The sequence below is a fragment of the Anomalospiza imberbis genome, chromosome 24 (assembly GCF_031753505.1).
Source record: "Anomalospiza imberbis isolate Cuckoo-Finch-1a 21T00152 chromosome 24, ASM3175350v1, whole genome shotgun sequence".
Classification (NCBI taxonomy): Eukaryota; Metazoa; Chordata; class Aves; order Passeriformes; family Viduidae; genus Anomalospiza; species Anomalospiza imberbis.
Genome location: NC_089704.1, coordinates 7,250,612 through 7,269,340, shown reverse-complemented (window position 1 = coordinate 7,269,340; position 18,729 = coordinate 7,250,612). Strand labels below are relative to the sequence as shown.

Here is an 18,729-nt window from a genome sequence, read left to right as displayed (position 1 = left end):
CGGTGCTGCTGGAAAAGAACGTGGCCAACACAAAGAGCAGGTAACATAGAGCCAGGGCACCGCATCATCAGGAGGCTGTGTTCTTCTCCCGAGGCTGAGGCTCGAAGCTGTAGTGCAGTGGGAAGTCGTGGTATTAAAGAGAGTCTTGAAAGGAAAAGAGAGAACAAGGGCTGGCAGGGAAAGGTCTGAGGAGAGACTCCAAAGGTGGTGGCAATGCACTAAATGTGGTCGTCATTAGGCTGGCAGCTCCAGCCATTACCCCTGCATGGCTGTGATCTCGCCCATGGCAGGAGGTTTAAAGATAAGATCCTGTCTTTTAGTTCAGCGTGTCCTCCAACTCCTCCTCCTTCTGCTTTTTCCTCTCTGCAAGCCATCTCTGGATCTTCTCTTTTAGCTCTGTGTTTGGTCTGATCTGGTCCATAGTGAGGGGACTCCGATTGAAAGGATCTGTCTGATCGCTGAAATATAAAACATCAAGGAGATTACTTGGACACTCCTGGTGCTAGAGATTAAAAAAAAAAAGAAAGAGAGGGGCCAGGAAGAGTCATTGGATATGTGAAACAGATTCCCAAAAGTATCAAGGTATGAGGGCTGTGCTGCACACCTGAGCAGGTGTCGGGCTATGGTCGATCGGTCCACAGTGACACGGGAGGAGGGCAGGATCACGGGGTCTGACATCAGAGTGCTCATGATTGGATCCAGGAATTCATCACAGGCATCTGCGTACGTCTCCTCTTCCTGCTGCTGCCGGTCTGCAAGAGACTGGAGAGCACACGTGGCTTTGAGGGATTCGGCCTCCCTGTTCTCTCAAAACCAGGGAGCATTCACAGGTCTGTGCAGGCAGGGAACCCTCCCAGCTGCCCCAGCTGGACCTTGGACAAAGCTGCACTCCCAGAAATCCAGCTCCACAGCAAAGATGCAGCAATACACAGAGCAAAAAGGACACAGGAACCAACTCCATCTTTTTTTGTATGTTCAGTTTCCTGCAGTGCTCACCTTGATCCTCTCAGCCAGGTTACTAAAAGACACTATCATGTTGCCAGGCTTGTTGATCTTCTTCAGAACCCGCACGGTCTGGGCAAAGAGCGTCGGTGAGTAGGAGCGGCCGTCCTTGGGGACTGTGGCACAGAAGTTTTCTTCATCCCTGCACCACAGGTTATGTGAGAGAAAGGTTTAAGAATCCCCATTTATCAGGGCTGCAAAACAGGCCCCACAGCAGCCACATTCCTATAGCAAAGAACTCAAAGCTAAAGAAAAGCTCGAGTGTAACTAAGCATTTCTCCCCCAGTATCACCAAGATGGCTCCTGCCACTGACAAACTCACTCCCCTTGTCACCTACCCGAGGTTTAGGTAGATAGTGCAGATGTCAGACACGAGCTGCTGTGGCTTGAAGTCAAACTCACTGAAATCCTTCACCTTCAAAGCTCCCATTTTAGGCCCAACCAGGTGCTGCAGGAAGTAGTTGAGCATGGAGATGATGCGCTCGGCAAGGAAAGGATGCACAAACAGGGACTTGATTTCTGGAAAGCAAAACAACAGTTGGCAGATTCACAGTAATTCCATCCTCATCTGACCACACTGAAACCAAGTTCCTGCCTGCTCACTCCCTGGCAGGCAGGAGGGGCCATTTTCCCTACCTGAAGTCAGGAAAGCCAGAGTGCCAATGGTTTCATTGGACATGATGTTGTGGAAACGCGCCAGCTGACCAAACATCTGCAGGCTGGACTCCTTCTCGCGGCGAGCCTCCGGGGACAGGCCGTCCCACTCGCCCCGGTCCTTCTCAATCTGCTGAACTTTGATCTTGCTGAGGTACTGCAAGACAGAACACATGGAGTGTTTGGGTGGGAGGCGACGCCAAGGAGGTCCAGAAACGCTCAAAACCAGTCAGGCGACATCCGTATCACCCATCTTATCTGCTGGCCTTCCAGCAATCAGCTCTCTGGCAGGTAATAGCTCCCCAAAATAGCCCTTTCTAGCAGCAACAGCAGCTCTGAAAGGAGTGGAGAGGCATTTAACACACACCAGGGATATGAGAGCACCTGAAATTCCCTTGTAATCCCAAAGGAAAACTGCCTGGAGATGAAAGGCCTTTATTAGGACAAAACACCTGCAGAAAGACCAAGGGGATTTGAGAATAAAAACCCACAGTGATTTCTAAAGCCTGAGTGTATCCAGATTAGGAACAGGCAGATTTCCCAGCCTACTTTCTGTTGGATCTGAAAAAGCCCTTTTGCTCCTCTTAGTTCTGAGCTGCCTCCTGAACCCAACAGAAGGAAGGGTAACCCATAGACAGGGCCCCAGACCCTTCCTCCTGCCTTCACCCCTTCTCCCAGAGCGTTGGCCACACCATCTTGGGATTGTTTCCTGCATACTACTTACTGCCGAGACTCAGCAGGCAGGGCCAGGCAAGCTGGCCCTGTTCTGGAGGTCAGTATTGCACCAAGGATGTGAGAACTTGTTTACCTGACGATGATGGAGCGTGAGCTCAGCCCTACCTGTATGGCTTCATCCAACAGGAAAATGGCATCGTTCATGAGCAGGTTAAGGAAGCGCAAGAAGAGAGGGGGATTCATTGCCTCCAGGTTCTCTGAGGCATAATCAGCCAGGGCCTGCAAAGAAAGGGAGAACAGGGAATTCTGCAGCACAGCCCCCAAGGCAGGACATGGAGCCACATGCCCCGCCATGTGAGCTGCACACTCACATGGCACACTCAGACATGCACCTCTCGCCTCACCTTTATGCTGTCCCGGTAGGAATCAGTGTCCCACATGTACCTCAGGATGGGATACATGGGACGGCGGTAGTTGAACTTCTGTTCAAACTGGTGTGGGTCACCTGGGCACAAGCCAAAGAACCTTTCAAGTGGACAGTCCCCCACGGGTGCTACACAGGGAACACAACTCTTGCCATGCTGCGCTTACCCGTAAACTCGATGTCCACAAAGACTCTGATGAGTGCCTCGGCCAGGTGGGCAGCGTGTTGGTAAGAGCAGAACACTCGCTTGCGATGAAATACGCTCGAGACGAGTGGGCTTTGAGCCTGATCCAAGTGAGGCATCACAGCTTCCAACACTTCAGCCAGCTTGGCTCGCAGGTGAGGATTTTTCATCCTGCAAGAGAAAACAAAGCAAATCCAGGATGGCACGTCCACAGTGCAGAATGGAGCTGCTCAGGAATCACCTCAGGATCCGTGCTCATCCGTGCTTGAGTGCCAGACTGCTGCAGACCATCAGTAAAGCCAGCCCTGGGTCAGCACTCACTTGCACAGTGGAATCTCAGGCAAAGGCCAGAGAGTGTGGGAACAGCCAAGCTGCTGCTCTCACCCCTCCTACAGCAGCTCTCCCACTCACAGCCCAATGCCTGCTTGTCAGCTGGAGCTCTCGAGCAAACCCCACCAGCCATCCCAGCTGTTTTCCTACTGCCCACAGACCTGCTTCCTTTTTACCCTGCAAATCCAAGTGCTTTGCCTGCTGCATCTGCTGTCCAGCACCAGCACTGAGGTCAGAGTATACCTCTGCTGCACTTGTGGGGCAGAAACCAAACCACCTGCCCCAGGTGATGATGTAGGGGACTGCCAGGAAGAACTACACACTCCACCTCCCAGGGACAGCAGGAACAACGAGAGCTGCCTACCATGGGAATCTCCATCTGCAGCTGCCAGGAGCTCACTGCATTCACACACGAGTGTAAATGAACGAACAGTAGAAGTGCAGAAAGCAGGGTAATGTCTTATCAGGAAGAGCGATAGAACTATTCAGTTCTGTTCAGTGAGACACTGAACACTGACACAGAGACACTCCCAACAGATCAGTCCCAGGAGCTCCCTTTAACAAGTACAAAATGGCTGTAGCTGATGGGGTTTCTGCATCATACAACCAAACACGTATATTTAAGCACTAAATCCCATTTGAACCTTGGAAGCCTGTGGCCTCCAGACAGGCCTTTATTCCCTTTGTGCCTCCTGCAGGTATATTTCAGCTGTTTCAAAAAGATCAACCTGCTCGCAGCTGCACAAACCAAGCCTCAAGACAGCTCTGCAATTTCTACTTCCTTGGTCACCCCAGGTGTTCTGCAACAAGGATCCAGGGCTGCACCTACCTATCCACATCACCCATGAAAACAGTAACAAAGTGAAGGACGTGCTCCAGGGAATCAGCAGAAGTCTCCAGGATGTCATCAGCAAAACGCCGCAGGAAAATGAAGAAGTCGCCCAAATTATCGGCAAAGAACTCTGCAAACAGAGATTGTAGCTGAGCTCCTCCCCAGGCAGCTCACCGTGCCCTTTTCCAGCCTCCCATCCACTCTCCCCTCACCACTCTGATGTTGATTAAGTATTGGTAATTAACAAGCTGTATTAGAAACGGCCGTGGAGAAGGATGCCCAGCCTGATGGCATGAGTAACACCTGGGACTCACTTCCCCTCTTCCCTCCCACAAGTCAGGTCACTTGTGGGGTGAATCCAGCATCTGTCTGCTGATGACACACTTTTACACAACCCCCAAGGGGAGAATCCTGAAGCAGGCCTCAGAAAAAAGAGTTTACATGTAGAGAAAACACTAAGTCAATGTAGAATTTGCCACTTGCAAATGAGTAGGACTTCTAAAAAGTCAGCAGCTTCACTACCCTAAGTATGGCCCCTCAAACAGCCCCAGATTTTCTAAGAGTGATCCTCTTCAGAGAGAATACTCTGCACAGTGTCGGTGGTAGCTCCGTGTCCTGCCCTGGACAGGGAAGCACTTGCTCAGGCAGCTCTTCCAGTGCTCATGTATGGCAGGTGTTGGCACAGACCCCCGGCAGCACGCGTGGCTTCACCTGGCACGTAGGCCAGCGCGCTGTGCTCCACCTCCGGCAGCGGGAAGCTCAGCTCCAGCGGCTCGGTCCCATGGTTCCCCACAGCCAGCTGCACCAGCAGCACTGCCATGGACACCTGCAGGTTCAGGCAGTTCTGCAGCATCTGTGGTTCTGTCATTGCCGTCTTGGTGGAGAGATAGATGGTCATCAGGCGCTCAAACTGCTCCCTGAGGCTGTCAGCAGCGGGGCTGGAGCTCTGCTGAGCTTCTCGCCATGCCACTTGCAGGCGGTGAAGGCTTTGGTTTATCTTTACCATCTGGTCGTGCAACCTGCCCGGGAAAGGAGGCAAGGAGGGGTGAGCAGATAGACAGACAGACATCCTGCCTCACCAATGCAGAAGCTGGTGGATTCAGATAATTTCCGTGGGTACCCCGTCTGGGGCTCTGGCAATGGGAAGCCTTGGGGAAAGGCTTGGCAGGACCTGGGAGGGTAGGAGACCCTGTGAGGGACCATGGCACCTGCAGAGTGGCCTGGGGACATGGCAGCACCCTCTGCAGCACCGAGCTCCCTTGGGTCGCTGAGGTCAGGGATCCAACACGGCCCAGAGATGCTTGCAAGGTGATGCTTCAGTTTCCCAGCAACAAGCCACTTGCATAATAACTTTTTTGTCAATGTCTATATTTAGAGAATAAACCAGAAGGGGACTCTGCTTGGATCAGCCATGACCTCACAGTATCTAGGCAACGATTTGCAGAGGGAAGTGGTGCAAAACAGAGTGTTTTAGTGTCCAGAAAATCCTCTCCTAGAAGCTGACAGCTATCCCACATTGCTGTTTCACACACAGCCCAGCTATAAGGGCGTTTAGGTCACTCCCAGTGGGCAGGTGCTCTGCCACCTGGACGGGGCTCCTGCCCCAAGGAAAGGGGGGAATGGAGCAATCTACAAATACCCAGCACTTGGCTATTGGTGTCTATAAATAACATGAAGCCTGCAAGACTCCTTTATTAGGATAAAACGCTTGCAGAAAGACCAAGGGGATCTGAGAATCAAAACCCACAATGATTGTTGAAAGCCTGAGTGTATCCTGATTAGCAAAAACATGAGCAAAATTTCTTCCTGCAGTCAGCCAGGCTGAAGTTCAAGCAGCAGCTCAGCTGCCCACCCTGGGTTCAGAGTATTTACTGAAATGTGCGCAGCTGCACATGGGTGGAAAACAGCCCCGGGGGAACTGAAAGCAAGTACCTGTGAAAGCCCAAGTGCAGGGTATACTGCGTGAGCACCAGGTTTTCCGTCACCAGGTTGTAGCTGTTCGCAAACTGCGGCTCTTGCTCGCTCAGAGCAGGGATCAAACATGTTTCTTTTTCCAAACCTGTAAGGAAAAGCATCTCTGCATCAGGGCCTACCTAGGTGAGGGGAGGGCCTGAGAGGGTCCCTCCTGAGGACACAAAAGGGCTCCTGGTGATATTGGCAGTGTTTTATTTGTATTCAGCTCTCTTCTTGCTCCTCTCTAGTCACACTTCTAACTCTCCCCTAACCCTAATGGTAATCCACTGAGAGGGCACTACTGGGTAATGTGGGGACTGAGGAGACCCCCTTTCCCATTCCCTCAGTCCCCAGTGCTTAGGTGTACCTTTCATGTGTACGTTTTTGCTCCTCCTCTCCTCTTCATTCAGCTCTTTCAGGGCACAGTAGGTAGGATTGAAAGTTAGCAGCTTTGGAGATCTGGGTTTGCAGAAGGGCTGGCACAGCTTCAGGAGGGCAGCCCCCAGGTTAAGGAAGAAGGCATCTGAGGCGTACATCTGGAAGAAAATCTCTGGCATCTGGTTAGCCCAAATTTTGGTGCGGCCCGCATTCGCATGGAGGCAGTTTCCCAGCCAGGAGAGGATCCTGTGCTTCGTCTCTGGTGACAACTGCAACAGGTTTTTCAGCATCTGGTAGATCTTCTCATGGAACTGGGCCATGAACTGTTAGAGGAAACAGAACACAGTTGAATGAGTCCTTGGGGGTTGTTCTTTTGCCTCTCTGATATCACTGCTATCAGACCCTTTCCTGCTCCAGACTGTGTCCTGCTCCTCAGGACACCCCGTGAATCACCCATCACACACCGGTGTTACAAGCAGGTCAGACCCTGGGGCTGGCAGCAAACAACAGTTAGGGATGTCCTCAAAAGCACAGCTGAGACAATTTGTTCTCATACAAAGTAAATCCAAAATTCTTCGCCTATTTTTGACAGCCTGAAAGAACCCCTGAGTGGAAAAGCCCCTCTCAGGGATGACCTCTGCGCCCCAGTTCACTCCTGTATTTATATCCTGAATCCTCATGTTTCACTCCTGACCTACTGGAACATTCCTAGTGGTATTTCCCTAAGGAAGAAATGTACTTGCATAATGAGAGAGAATGCTGCCTGTCACTTTCTTAACTGGTGAATCAATTAGTGCTTTAATTACAGGACAAGTACTGAAAACTAGTCCCTGGTGATTGCAACACCCGAGGTAGATGATCTCCAAGTAGCACCTCAAGTTACTGATGTCTGTTCCAGCAGTACCAGCCACCCTTTTTCCAAAAGCTTAGGCGACTTTGATAAGGCACAAAGACTTGGGTTACAACCACCCAAGGCAGGTGGCAAAACTGTTCCCATGCTCCAGCTGCAGAATTCAAAGCAGTTTTGGGACATGCCTAGTTGCAAGCCATGCTATTCCTGAACCAGTGGTGGAACTCAAGCCCTGATACCATGTTTTGAACCCTCAGGCAATGAGAGGCCACTAACACTGCAGGAAGCAGAACTGCCCCACTTCTCCCACCTGATGGATGTTGGATTCCTGCACTTTAATCTCCTGTGGGCTGGATCGGGATGGATTCAGAAAGTAGCCATGGTTCTCCACCACACCAGGGGTCTTCAACAAGCAGGAGATATTTAAAATGGCACCAAGCAAAGTCTTCTGGTACATCTGTCCATTGCTGGGATCCTTGGGCTGGATGTAGCCTGCAAAAACCTGGGGAGCACATCAGGACATGCTGACAGTTGTCCAAAATCCCAGGAAAAACCCTAACAAACTGATGGGTTTGTGGCAGGCTATGAGAAGGGAGAGGAAGGGTATGACTACACACATTGGGTGCTGTTACACCACACTGCTGGTTTGACCTCTGCAGATCAGGTCTTGTAAATGTGGCCCTGCAAAGAGCTCCTGCCTAAGCCAAGGTACCCACCTTTGCTATGTCCTTCTGCTTTGTGAAGTAGAGGAGCACATCGAGGTATGTGTACAGCAGGATCTGGCAGAGGTCCAGGTCCTTGATTCTCCCCAACAGAATGTCAAACACGGGAACCATGACCTCCCCAAATGTGCGCACCTCCTCGTCCATCGTTAAGGCTTCTATGACCTCCTCAAGGAACTCGGTCATGTCTTCAAACTCTGGCAGGAGATACGAGGCTGTCACTCCCAGAGCTCCAGGAGCCAAACCGACCCAAACTCAACCCCCTCTTTTGGCAGCACGGGGAGCCAAAGCTCCACCCAACTCCACGATGCTCCAGGGCAGCCGCGCAGCGCTGAGGCAGTGGCACAACCCTCTCACTTACGTGCCCCTCTCAGTGTCTCCAGCATCAGGTCCACCAGCTGCTCGTAGACGTTCTGGTTGACGTAGATCTCGGGGGTGAGGAGGACAGTACGAGTGTTGGACACGGTCAGGTTGCGGCAGCGCACTGCGAAGGGCAGCAGATTCTCCGGCACCTTGGTGATCTGAGCAAGGAGAAGGAAGCAGTGCTGGGGCCCCGCTCATCACAACTCGAGCTGGGCCACTGCAGAGCTGGGTGACAGAGTTGCCTCGCCCACCTCTTCCCGTGCCCTGCGGAAGCAGGCGTAGAGGTAGCGCAGGATCTGCCTCTCCCCAGCGTCGCGCTCAGCCGAGAGGTTCTGGCTGCTGGCACAGGTCATGTGGATCAAGTGGCTCCCGGGCTCCGGCAGCAGCAGGCGGGTGAACAGGGCCTGGGCACCGGCAGAGACGGGGTACAGCGACACGGCCCAGCCCAGAGCTGACCCCTCCGCACGAGGGAGCTCCACATCACCCAGGCTAATTGACTCCTGCTGAGAAGAGCTCTCCATATCCCTCATTAAGTAACACAGTGCTGGAGTGAGAACCCTCAGCTGCTTCTGGCCTAAGCAAATCCCTCATGGAATAACAGCACCCCCACCAGAAACCATTTCCACTGAAATCCTCAGCAGGAGCAACTGACACGGCTGCAAATGAAGACGAGAGTGTACGTGGACACTGCTGACTGAGTTCCCTGGTTTTTCTTCCCTTCCCCACCCACACAGACCTGCAGGGCAGCAAACTCCTGCAGCTTCCAGGAGGAAGGGCTGGATTCCCCAAATTCTACACTTTTCTCAGCCTCGTATCCCAAAAATCTCATGGGCTTTTCCAGCAAAATAATAAAAAGTGGCAGCTTTGTGCCAGGGTTCGGAAAAGGATTTGGGATACATCATATGTACATTCTGAGAAAACAAACTGAATGTGGAGGCCAAAGTCTGCAGATGGCCCCAGGCAGGTGTGCCTACCTGCTCCACATTGTCCATGTCCAGCCAGTCCTGGTCATCCAGGTCTGCGGCCATTTCCTCCAGGTAGACACAGCGTGCTGGGATCCCATTCCCACTCTTCATGCTGGGGTCACCTGGGAAGGGCAGAGGGACCTGTTCCACCTGCAGGCAGGACTGTCGCAGCACAGCCCCGGGCTGCTGCCCCTGGCACCGTCCCCTCCCAGCTGCCCGCGGGTGTCACACAAACACAGCTGCCCCAGCCTGTGCCACCCCCTCGGGGGCTCCCGGGCTCACTGTTGTCCAAGGTGATGAGGAAGATCCTCTGGATCATGTGGTTGATGTTGAGCTGCTCGCAGAGCTCTCGCTGCGAGCGGAATGAGCGGCTGATCTCGGCCACCGAATAGTCGCAGTCGTCCAGGCTCTCGGAGACGCTGTTGTCAGAGTCATCCTGGCTGATGGACGTCTCCTCGCCTGCATGACAGAGCCCTCAGCGTCCCGGGCACAGCCCCTGCCAGGCGGACCGCCTCGCCCCCTCCCCAGGGGCCGGCCCCTGCCCCAGGGCCGGCCTCGGCCTCCCCACCTGTCAGCTGCCGCAGCTGCTGCTGCTTCTGGACGGCGGCGAAGTGCTTGGCGGCAGCGACGGAGCCGAAGAGGGCGGCGAAGGGGTTGCTGGAGATGCTGTTGTTGTTCTCCTGGTCGGTCATCTCCCCTCAGGGCCGCGCCATACGGGTGAGCCGGGGCAAGGCTGCGGGGAGGGCCGCCGTCAGGGCCCGGGCTCGCTGCCCCCCGGGCGCGGCGGGCTCGTCCCGCTCGGTGCGGGGGCTCCGGTCCCGTCCCGCTCGGTGCGGGGGCTCCGGTCCCGTCCCGTCCCGCTCGGTGCGGGGGCTCCGGTCCCGTCCCGCTCCCGCTCCGCTCCCGCCTCGGCCGCCGCCGGAGAGCTCTGCGCGTCACCGCGGCGCACAGCGATGACGTCACCGCGATGCGCCGGAACTGAGGCACGGGAGGAGGAACTTGGGGAGCTCGGGCGGGAGCGGCGGCAGCGACTCCTGGCGACCGGGACAGGGAACGACACCTGCGGCCCCGCGGGGACGGGAACGGGAACGGGAACGGGAATGGGAACGGGAACGGGAACGGGAATGGGGCAGGGAACGGGAACGGGAACGGGAATGGGAACGGGAACGGGAACGGGAACGGGAACGGGAACGGGAACGCGAACGGGAATGGGAACGGGCATGGGAATGGGGCAGGGAACGGGAACGGGAACGGGAACGGGAACGGGAACGGGGCAGGGAATGGGAACGGGAACGGGAACGGGAACGGGAACGGGGCAGGGAATGGGAACGGGAACGGGAACGGGAATGGGAACGGGAATGGGAATGGGAACGGGAATGGGAATGGGAACGGGAATGGGAATGGGGCAGGGAACGGGAATGGGAACGGGAATGGGGCAGGGAACGGGAACGGGAATGGGAACGGGAACGGGAATGGGGCAGGGAATAGGAACGGGAATGGGAACGGGAACGGGAATGGGAATAGGAATGGGAACGGGAATAGGAATGGGGACAGGGAATGGGAACGGGAACGGGGCAGGGAATGGGAATGGGAACGGAAACGGACATGGGAACGGGAACGGGAATGGGAACGGGAATGGGGAATGGGAACGGGAACGGGAATAGGAATGGGAACGGGAATAGGAATGGGGACAGGGAATGGGAATGGAAACAGGAATGGGAATAGGAATGGGGACAGGGAATGGGGCAGGGACAGGGACAGGAATGGGACAAGGACAGGGAATGGGGCAGGGAATGGGAATGGGAACGGGAATGGGGCAGGGAATGGGGACAGGGAATGGGATTGGGAACGGGAATGGGGCAGGGACAGGGACAGGAATGGGACAAGGACAGGGAATGGGGCAGGAGTGGGATGGGAACGGGAATGGGGCAGGGACAGGGACAGGAATGGGACAAGGACAGGGAATAGGAATGGGAACGGGAATGGGGCAGGGACAGGGACAGGAATCCAGCCCGGCTCGGAGGGAGCCCCGCGTGTCCCGTGCTGCGGAACGCGCCCGCCTGTGCGATAACCGAGTTTGTGTTTGCTGTCCGCCCGGTGGCCTGCATTTCAATATTAATGATATGCAAATCAACTGCTTAACAGGCAAAGCACGATTTTCTATCGAATCAACGTGCATATTGACCCTTATTAACTTCTTTGCAGCTTTTTTCTTTTTTTAACTTTTCCTTGTGCAGGGAGTTCTTTGTGTGCAGGGGATTTGGGGCTGCCGGGGTGTGGTGTAGGGACACTGATGCGTGTGTTCACATTACACCCCCGTGCCTCCCTTCCGTGCTGGGCTGACCTCGGCCCCAGGGCCTCCCCAGCTGCTCCATCCCTCCCCTCGCACCCTTCTCGGCAGGAGAGATTTGAGGTGGGGTCAGAAAATAGCCTGCCCAAGGCTCCGTGGGGAGATACAAAGGTAGGCTGGTAGAGAAAAGCAGAGGTGGACAAAAGGGGTTAAATCCAAAGGGGGTTAAATCCCAAGGGTTGTTGTGCAACCCCCTGAGGCAAAGCTGACTGGGGACTGCAGGAGGGTCCTCAGCCCAGCCAGACCCTGCATACACAGATTTTATTGGCCCAGGCCCAGGCACTGCCCTGCCAGGTGCTGCAGGAGACTGCAGTGATGTGATTCCTGTCACAATATTAATTTAATTCTACTACACCGTGTCCAACCCCCGGCAGCACCAGCCCGGTGCAACGTCTCCCTGTGGGGGGAGGGCTGGAGCACTATGTCTGACAGGGACTGGGGGCAGTTTGGGGTGCTGGGGGGGCACGGGGCCGTGTCGGGGTCCGTGAGGTGCTGCAGGACTGAGCCCATGGCACTGGGGGGCTCTGGGCTCTGCCTCTTCTTTGCCCAGCCCCCTGAGAGTTCCCCCAGAATAAACACGGCTGGCGGTTGGGTGGTTTTGCCAGGGGCAGCCTTTACTCGCCCAGCAGTTACGCGTGGTATTCCTTGTTACAAAAGAACAACGAAAAGAACGCCCTGTGGCTGTGCTGGGGGAACAGGGGGTGAGGGCACAGGGGCTCGGCCCCACGGAGGAGGGTGGGCTATGGCACTGTTGGCGTGGGGCACCCACGGTCCGGGAGCCGCTCAGGCAGGGAATTCCCGCTCCGGTGGCTCGTCCCGGCCGCCCTCAGCCACGCTGCCGGGGGCACTCGTCCCCACCGGCGCATCCTCGCCGGGCCCCGGCAGCGCGCAGGGCTGCAGCAGGTGGTCCCAGTAGAGGCTGAGCGTGGAGTGCTCCTGCTGCTCCAGCTCCTTCAGCTCGTGCAGCTCCTTGGCGCTGGCCGCCGGCGTCTGCACCTCAAAGGTCATCTCAAAGCGGCTGTAGTCCACCTGGAAGGCGCCCTTCTCCAGGGACATGCAGGGCTCAAAGCGGTATCCCCAGAGGATCTCGTCCTCCGTGTAGGAGGTGCGGGCTTGGCACGTCATTCCTGCGGCAAGACAATGGCTGAGCTGTGCCACAACGAGCCCCCTGCTGCCTGGCCGGGGGCTTCCAGCCCTGCACCACCCATGGCCCACCGGAGACAGTTTTGACCCCGAGCCTCTCTTGCTCAGATGTCACTCCTGGGCCCAGTTTGCCCAGCATCTCCAGGACCCCAGGGGAGCACCCCCCTCTCCACCCTGACTCCCTGAGACCACTTGCCTGTGGCTTCCACGATGCCCTCGAGGATGATGATGATCTCAAACTGCTCCCGGCGCAGTGACTCAGCAGACATGTCCCAGAAAGGGCTGTGACGGTTGATGACGTGGCAGATGATCTGGGGCTCCACCAGGAACAGACGGTCCTCCCCTGTGTCATAGCCCAGGTTCAGTTCCGACTGCTCCAGGGGGATGAACTCCCCTTCGGCCGTCTGACGGGACTTGATCAGCTTTGCCCGGATCTTGGCATCCACCATGTGGCTTTCCCGCAGGTCCCCCACACGAAACATCAGGCAGAGCTTCTCGTCCCGGAGGGAGATGACGCAGTTCTTGCTGAAGATGAGGGTCTGGGCGCGCTTCTTGGGCCGGGAGATCTTAACGAACATGCAGCCAACCATCATGGCGTCGATCATGGAGCCGACGATGGACTGTGCCATCAGCAGGATGACGCCCTCGGCGCAGTTGGCCGTCACCATCCGAGTGCCGTAGCCGATGGTCCGCTGGCTTTCCACTGAGAGGAGCAAGGCAGAGACAAAGCTATCCACGTTCTCGATGCACGCCTGCCACTCGGGATCGCCCTGGTGCCCAACGTCACCCCGCACCCAGGCGTCCAAGAAGTAGATGAAGCCAAAGACCACCCAGGTGACGATGTAGCACATCATAAAGACGAAGAGGAACCAGCGGTACTTGAGGTCTACAATGGTGGTGAAGATGTCTGAGAGGAACCTCTTCTTGTCCTGGATGTTGCCCAGATTCACCTGGCACTTGCCCACTTTTGTCACATAGCGCTGCCGCTGCCGCTTGCCGGCCTGGGCCACGGGGCTGTCCTCCTCCAGCAGCTTGCAGCGCCGGCCCTGCAGCCCCTCCGGGGTGGGAATGGTGGAGCTGCGGGCGGAGGTCTTGCCGCGGGAGGAGTTGGGGACGTTGGCCACGCTCAGCGCGTGCAGCGGGTACAAGCGGGCACCTGCCTCCTGTGGGGCAGGCGCTGGGCACCAGGAGGGCCGGCCGCGGTGCTGCTGGGTGCTCAGGCTCCCGCGGCTCGGCGGCAGGGACGGCTCACCGGGGACAAAGCCGCTGTGACGGGGCGCAGATGGGTAGTTTGGCATCGGGGCGCCTCTCTTGCCAGTGGCGGCGGCGGCTTTCTGCCCGCCGTCCTCCACCAGAGCCCCGGGGGCGGCCGGGAGATCGGGCTGCGGGGGGGGAAAGGAGCCCGTCGGTGAGAAATCGCCTCCGACAACAACCGCGAGCGCCCGGCGGCATCATGTGCCGAGGATGCCCCGGTGCGCGCCATACCTTCTGCGGGAAGGTGCCGTAGCGGCTGGTGTCGGTGGGTGGCCGGGGCAGGTAGGCCAGCATGTGCTTGGCCGTGGGGGTCTGCGCCGGGGGGATGGAGTTGCTGCGGCCGCGGGGCTCCTCCGGGGCCAGCCAGCCGCCCGCGCCGCCGCTGTTGCGGGCGTAGGGGAGCACCATGGCGGCGGGCTCAGCCCCGGGCGGGGCGCCAGGTCCTGCCGTGGGGGAGACAAAGCGGGGAGTTATTCGGACACGGAAAGCAGCCGGGGGCTCTGGCCCCGCTCCGCACCCCCGGGGGCCAGGGTCTGGGGGGTCCCCCTTGCCCAGCAACGCATGTCCCAGCTCCGGAGCTGTGCCCGGGTGCCTGCGGGCTGGCTCCAGATGGCTGAGCCCATTAAGGGCCATAATTGCATTGCAAGGCCGGGGAAGGAGGCATTCGTCTCCGGTGGGGAGCAGCCCCGGCAGCCGGCAAGCTCCAGGTGAGCGCCTAAGGCACTGTTCCACAGTTGCTCCATGCCGTGGAGGTAGCTGCCGGTTCTCTAAGAAGCTCCGAGCAGAAAGGGATGGCCCCTAGGTGCGGAGGAAGGACAGCCTGTGAGAGAGATGCAGACCCCACAGCCAGGCTCCTCGGGACAGGCTGAGTCCAGCCGGCGCCCATGGGGAGACGTGATGGGAGGTCATGGTCCTGGAAACGCAACCCGGAGCGCAGAGACGTGCGGGGATAGGGGTGGGCATGGGGTGGGAGTGTTGGCACTCTGCCTCCGTCGAGCATCCCCTGCTGCTGCAGAGCAGCGGGAACAGCGGTCCTCAGTGCGACGGTGGAGGACGTCGGTCCCCGGACCAACCTCCCGGCTCCCCAGACCCCTGGGCGCGGGAGACACCCACCTCATGTCCAGGCAGAGCGGCTGCCAGCCCGGCAGACGTCGTTCTCGGCTTGTGGCTCCCGCTGCGCCCCGGCCACTGCCGGGCATCTTCCCACCGGCTGTGGACGGGAATCCTCTGCCCGGCTGTGCCACCGTGGCCGGTGGGAGGGAAAGAAGGACTGGGAGCTCGGCGGCGGCCGCCAATCCTGCTCCGGCGGCAGAAGGTCACCCGTTAATCTGTCTCAATGACAGGCACAATTACCTTGAGACGATTTAATCAGAAGGAGCAGGTGCCCCAATGCCTGGGGGAAAGAGCAGGAGGGGTTTCCCAGCGGATTTCCCTGCTCTTGCCCTTTGGATGATGCTCCCTGTCTGCTCTTAGGAACGGGATGGTCAGCAAGGGCTGGAAAACATCCCCTTTCTCCTGCCTGGTCTGTGCTTCTACGTTGAGCGTGGTCCGTTCTCCCTCGCCCCTTCCTTGTGGGAGCCCCCTGCAAAGATCCTCCTGACGCTCACCAGGGCTGGACCCCGGGACCAGCAGGACTCAGTAATTTCCAGTCTGGCTCCCGATACAGATAAGAAAGACGGCGGATGAAGGAGAGATTAGTCGCTAATCTCCCGGGGAAGATGAATCTGCAAGCTGGACCCCGCGGAGGCAATGCACGTGGGGGAGGATGGGAGCCGAGTGCCAGCACAAACTTGGGATTTTCCTGATGCCTCTTTTCATCCTTTTTGTAGAATCCCAGAACGGTTTGGGTTGGAGAGGGTCTTAAAGATCAGTCCAGCTCCAACCCCCTGCCACAGGAACACCTTCCACCAGACCAAGCTGATGTAGATGGGCTTTCCCCAGCTTTGTGTTTGCATCAGGGTATCTCCTATCAGGACAAGGGTTTCCTCACACACAAGCACCATGAGTCGCATCTGCTGGTGAAGGGCTGGGTGCAGGACAGGGGGATCAATGCCCACCTGCGAGAAGGGCCCATCTGAAACCTGCTTCCTCCCTTGAACATCCCCATTTCTCAACGCAGCCCTCAAAGGCTCCTTTGCATCTTTATTTAATGACCGAATGAGGATCAAGACCTCCAACCGAGGCACTGACTCCTGAGAAAAGCCTGATGCCGGCTCTCTGCTGCCTGCATCTTGTGCTACGGTGCCAGCCGTGTCCCACCGAGGCTGGAACTGCTTCTGCCGAGAATCGCTTTCCCTGCCAAGGCGCTCGCTGCGGGGTGGCCAAGGCTCGGAGGATTTGCATGCTTTGGCTTAACCCTCCTGGGCACGGCGAGGCAGCGGCGGGACCCAGCCCGGAGTTACCGCGGGGATGCACCCGGCTTTTCCTGCTGAGCCGGGCTCTCCTTTTAGCGTGGAAAAACCAACAACAGCTGAAAAACGACCGTGGCCACACCCCGGCGTTGGAGGAACAGGCTTGAATTCGCCCCCCCGGGCGGCAGACGCGGCCGGCGGCCGGGCGGACGCTGCTGCACAAGCGTTAATGCCCGCGGCCGCCGCGCAGGGCGGCTAATCGGGGCCCGGAGGTTAGCGGGGCGGCGACGGCATGGCCGGGGGCTGGTGGGCAAGGGCGCAGGGCGGGGGGATGCTGCTGGCTCTCCTCGGGTGGATCAGCTCCTGCGTCACCACCTTCGTGCCACTCTGGAAGAACCTCAACCTGGACCTGAACGAGCTGGAGGTCTGGAACATGGGGCTCTGGCAGGTCTGCATCACCCAGGAGGAGGGGGTGGTTGAATGCCAAGCCCACGGCTCCTTCCTGGCGCTGCCCCCCGAGCTGCGCATCTCTCGCCTCCTGATGTGCCTCTCCAACGGGCTGGGGCTGCTGGGCTGTCTCCTCGCTGCCCTGGGGCTGGAGGGCTGGAGAACCTGCGAGGACAAACCTGGGCGAAAGCGGCAGCTCCTGCTTGGCGGGGGAGCGACGCTTGGCATGGCAGGGATCACCACCCTGGTGCCAGTCTCCTGGGTCGCCTACAACACCGTCCTCGACTTCTGGGACGAGACTGTCCCCGACATCGTCCCCAGGTGGGAGTTTGGGGAGGCCACCTTCCTGGGGTGGTTTGCTGGAGCCTTCCTCGCTGCTGGCGGACTGCTCCTCGCCTGCAGCGCCCGATCCACGAGCACCGCAACGCCGCTGGCCCCCGCCTGCCGCCAGGCCCCCGCTGCACGAGGTGTGGCTGGGGGCCACCACCTGCACCCCAAAAATGCAGACTTGGTCATCTAGGGCCTCAGGGTGCTGTGCCCTGGGCACCTCGTGGCTCTTCCCCTGGCAGGGAGGGCTCCTGCTTGTTTCACAGGATGATTTGCTAATTGCTACGGCAGCTCTGCAGGTTTCTCTCCTTCCTCTGCGTGTCTGCTTCACTTTTTTTCTGTTAAGGAGCAGCAGATTTTCCCCGCAGCACTCACCAAGCAAACGTGGGAAGGCAACAAGCAGCGGGCAGCACTTTGTAATGCTGGTGACACCGTGCTGCCATCACTGATGGGTGACACTGTGTTGGCATCCCTGGCGAGTCCCCCATAGCCAAGGCTGTTGTGGCTAATGCTGTGCCCCAGTGCAGCAGCTCTTTCCTTGCATGTCTGTGTTGCTCTGATGCATTTGCAATAAATTATCATGTCCGTTGGCAGTGTGTCTGTGCTCTGAACATGCAGCTGTATCTTGGAGAGGTTGGGATGCAGGGTGGGAGCTGCAAGGGGCAGCACTGCTGCTGCAGCCACGGTTTGGTCAGTCCAGAAAAGATTGGAGGAAAAGAGAGAAAAATGGAAAACAAGGGGGAAGGAGGAAAATGAGAGACAAGGCAGCACCATCTATTCCTGCTGCTGATGGCAGTGACCGCGTGCCCTGCAGGAGCCTCATCTTCTCATGGCTAAGATGATAAAGCCGATAAGTGCCACAGACCTTTGTGTCAGAAGTTCCTTGGCTGCATCGTTTACCTGTGCACAAGAGGCAAGAAAGGTTTTTTGCCGAACTGTTCCTTCCACATTTTCCTGATTCAGCTGTAAAAATAAAGGCTGATTACACACCTCTGTGAGCAAGAGCATGGACCATCAGGCTGGATTAGCACCCGGAGTCCTGACAGGGGCCTGCCCGCTGCTACAGCGCTGGTTGAAAACCGAGTTCAGCGCTGGTTTAATCCCTGCAGGCTCAAAGCCGTGGGCGCGTGACCCATCTCAAGGAAGGCCCGGCCGACAGCAGCATTCCTGGGGGAAGCAAAGTCCGCTCCCTCTAAGTCCCATTTTGAAACCTGCACTTTGCTCAGCTGGAGGACCCGAAGGAGTGGATGGGCAAGGCAAGGGAACGGGGATGATCCCTGGGAGTTCTGATGCTGCAGGACTGGGGACAGAGTTGGTGGTGCTGAGAGTGAAGTGGAAGAGCCAGGTGCTCAGTCCTCCTGAAAGAGAATCAAACAAGGCAGAACTGAGGGGCGGTGTTCCTGGCCATCACCTCCCAAGGAGCTGCAGCCCCTGCCAGCTGCCCTGGGAGGGCTGAGCAACCCAGGGAGCACAGGGAGGCTGTTTTGGCCGTAACTCCCCTGGGAAATGGGAGGACAGGACAGTG

General features: G+C 57.5%; 3 protein-coding genes across 3 annotated transcripts; 1 reads left to right on the top strand and 2 right to left on the bottom strand.

Annotated features, from left to right (window-relative positions):
• Positions 1-205: 205 nt before the first annotated feature.
• On the bottom strand, positions 206-10,261 carry UBE4A (ubiquitination factor E4A). Its single transcript, XM_068172097.1, has 20 exons — positions 10,240-10,261; positions 9,901-10,065; positions 9,615-9,791; positions 9,342-9,454; positions 8,619-8,771; positions 8,366-8,525; positions 7,999-8,201; positions 7,593-7,784; positions 6,422-6,755; positions 6,034-6,160; positions 4,813-5,120; positions 4,099-4,231; positions 2,923-3,110; positions 2,736-2,836; positions 2,497-2,610; positions 1,639-1,813; positions 1,341-1,521; positions 997-1,144; positions 605-762; positions 206-458 (listed from the first exon to the last, which is right to left on the bottom strand). The coding sequence occupies exons 2-20, from the start codon at positions 10,022-10,024 to the stop codon at positions 317-319; spliced, it is 3,231 nt and encodes a 1,076-aa protein (XP_068028198.1). The 5' UTR covers positions 10,025-10,065; positions 10,240-10,261; the 3' UTR covers positions 206-316.
• Positions 10,262-12,465: 2,204 nt separating this feature from the next.
• LOC137462007 (G protein-activated inward rectifier potassium channel 4-like) lies at positions 12,466-14,489 on the bottom strand. The gene is made up of 3 exons (XM_068171948.1): positions 14,311-14,489; positions 13,022-14,207; positions 12,466-12,809 (listed from the first exon to the last, which is right to left on the bottom strand). Exons 1-3 carry the CDS (start codon positions 14,485-14,487, stop codon positions 12,466-12,468), a joined length of 1,707 nt encoding a protein of 568 aa, XP_068028049.1. The 5' UTR covers positions 14,488-14,489.
• A 1,810-nt stretch (positions 14,490-16,299) lies between these two features.
• On the top strand, positions 16,300-17,791 carry CLDN25 (claudin 25). Its single transcript, XM_068172189.1, has one exon. The coding sequence runs from the start codon at positions 16,723-16,725 to the stop codon at positions 17,395-17,397; it is 675 nt and encodes a 224-aa protein (XP_068028290.1). The 5' UTR covers positions 16,300-16,722; the 3' UTR covers positions 17,398-17,791.
• The last annotated feature ends 938 nt before the right edge of the window (positions 17,792-18,729 follow it).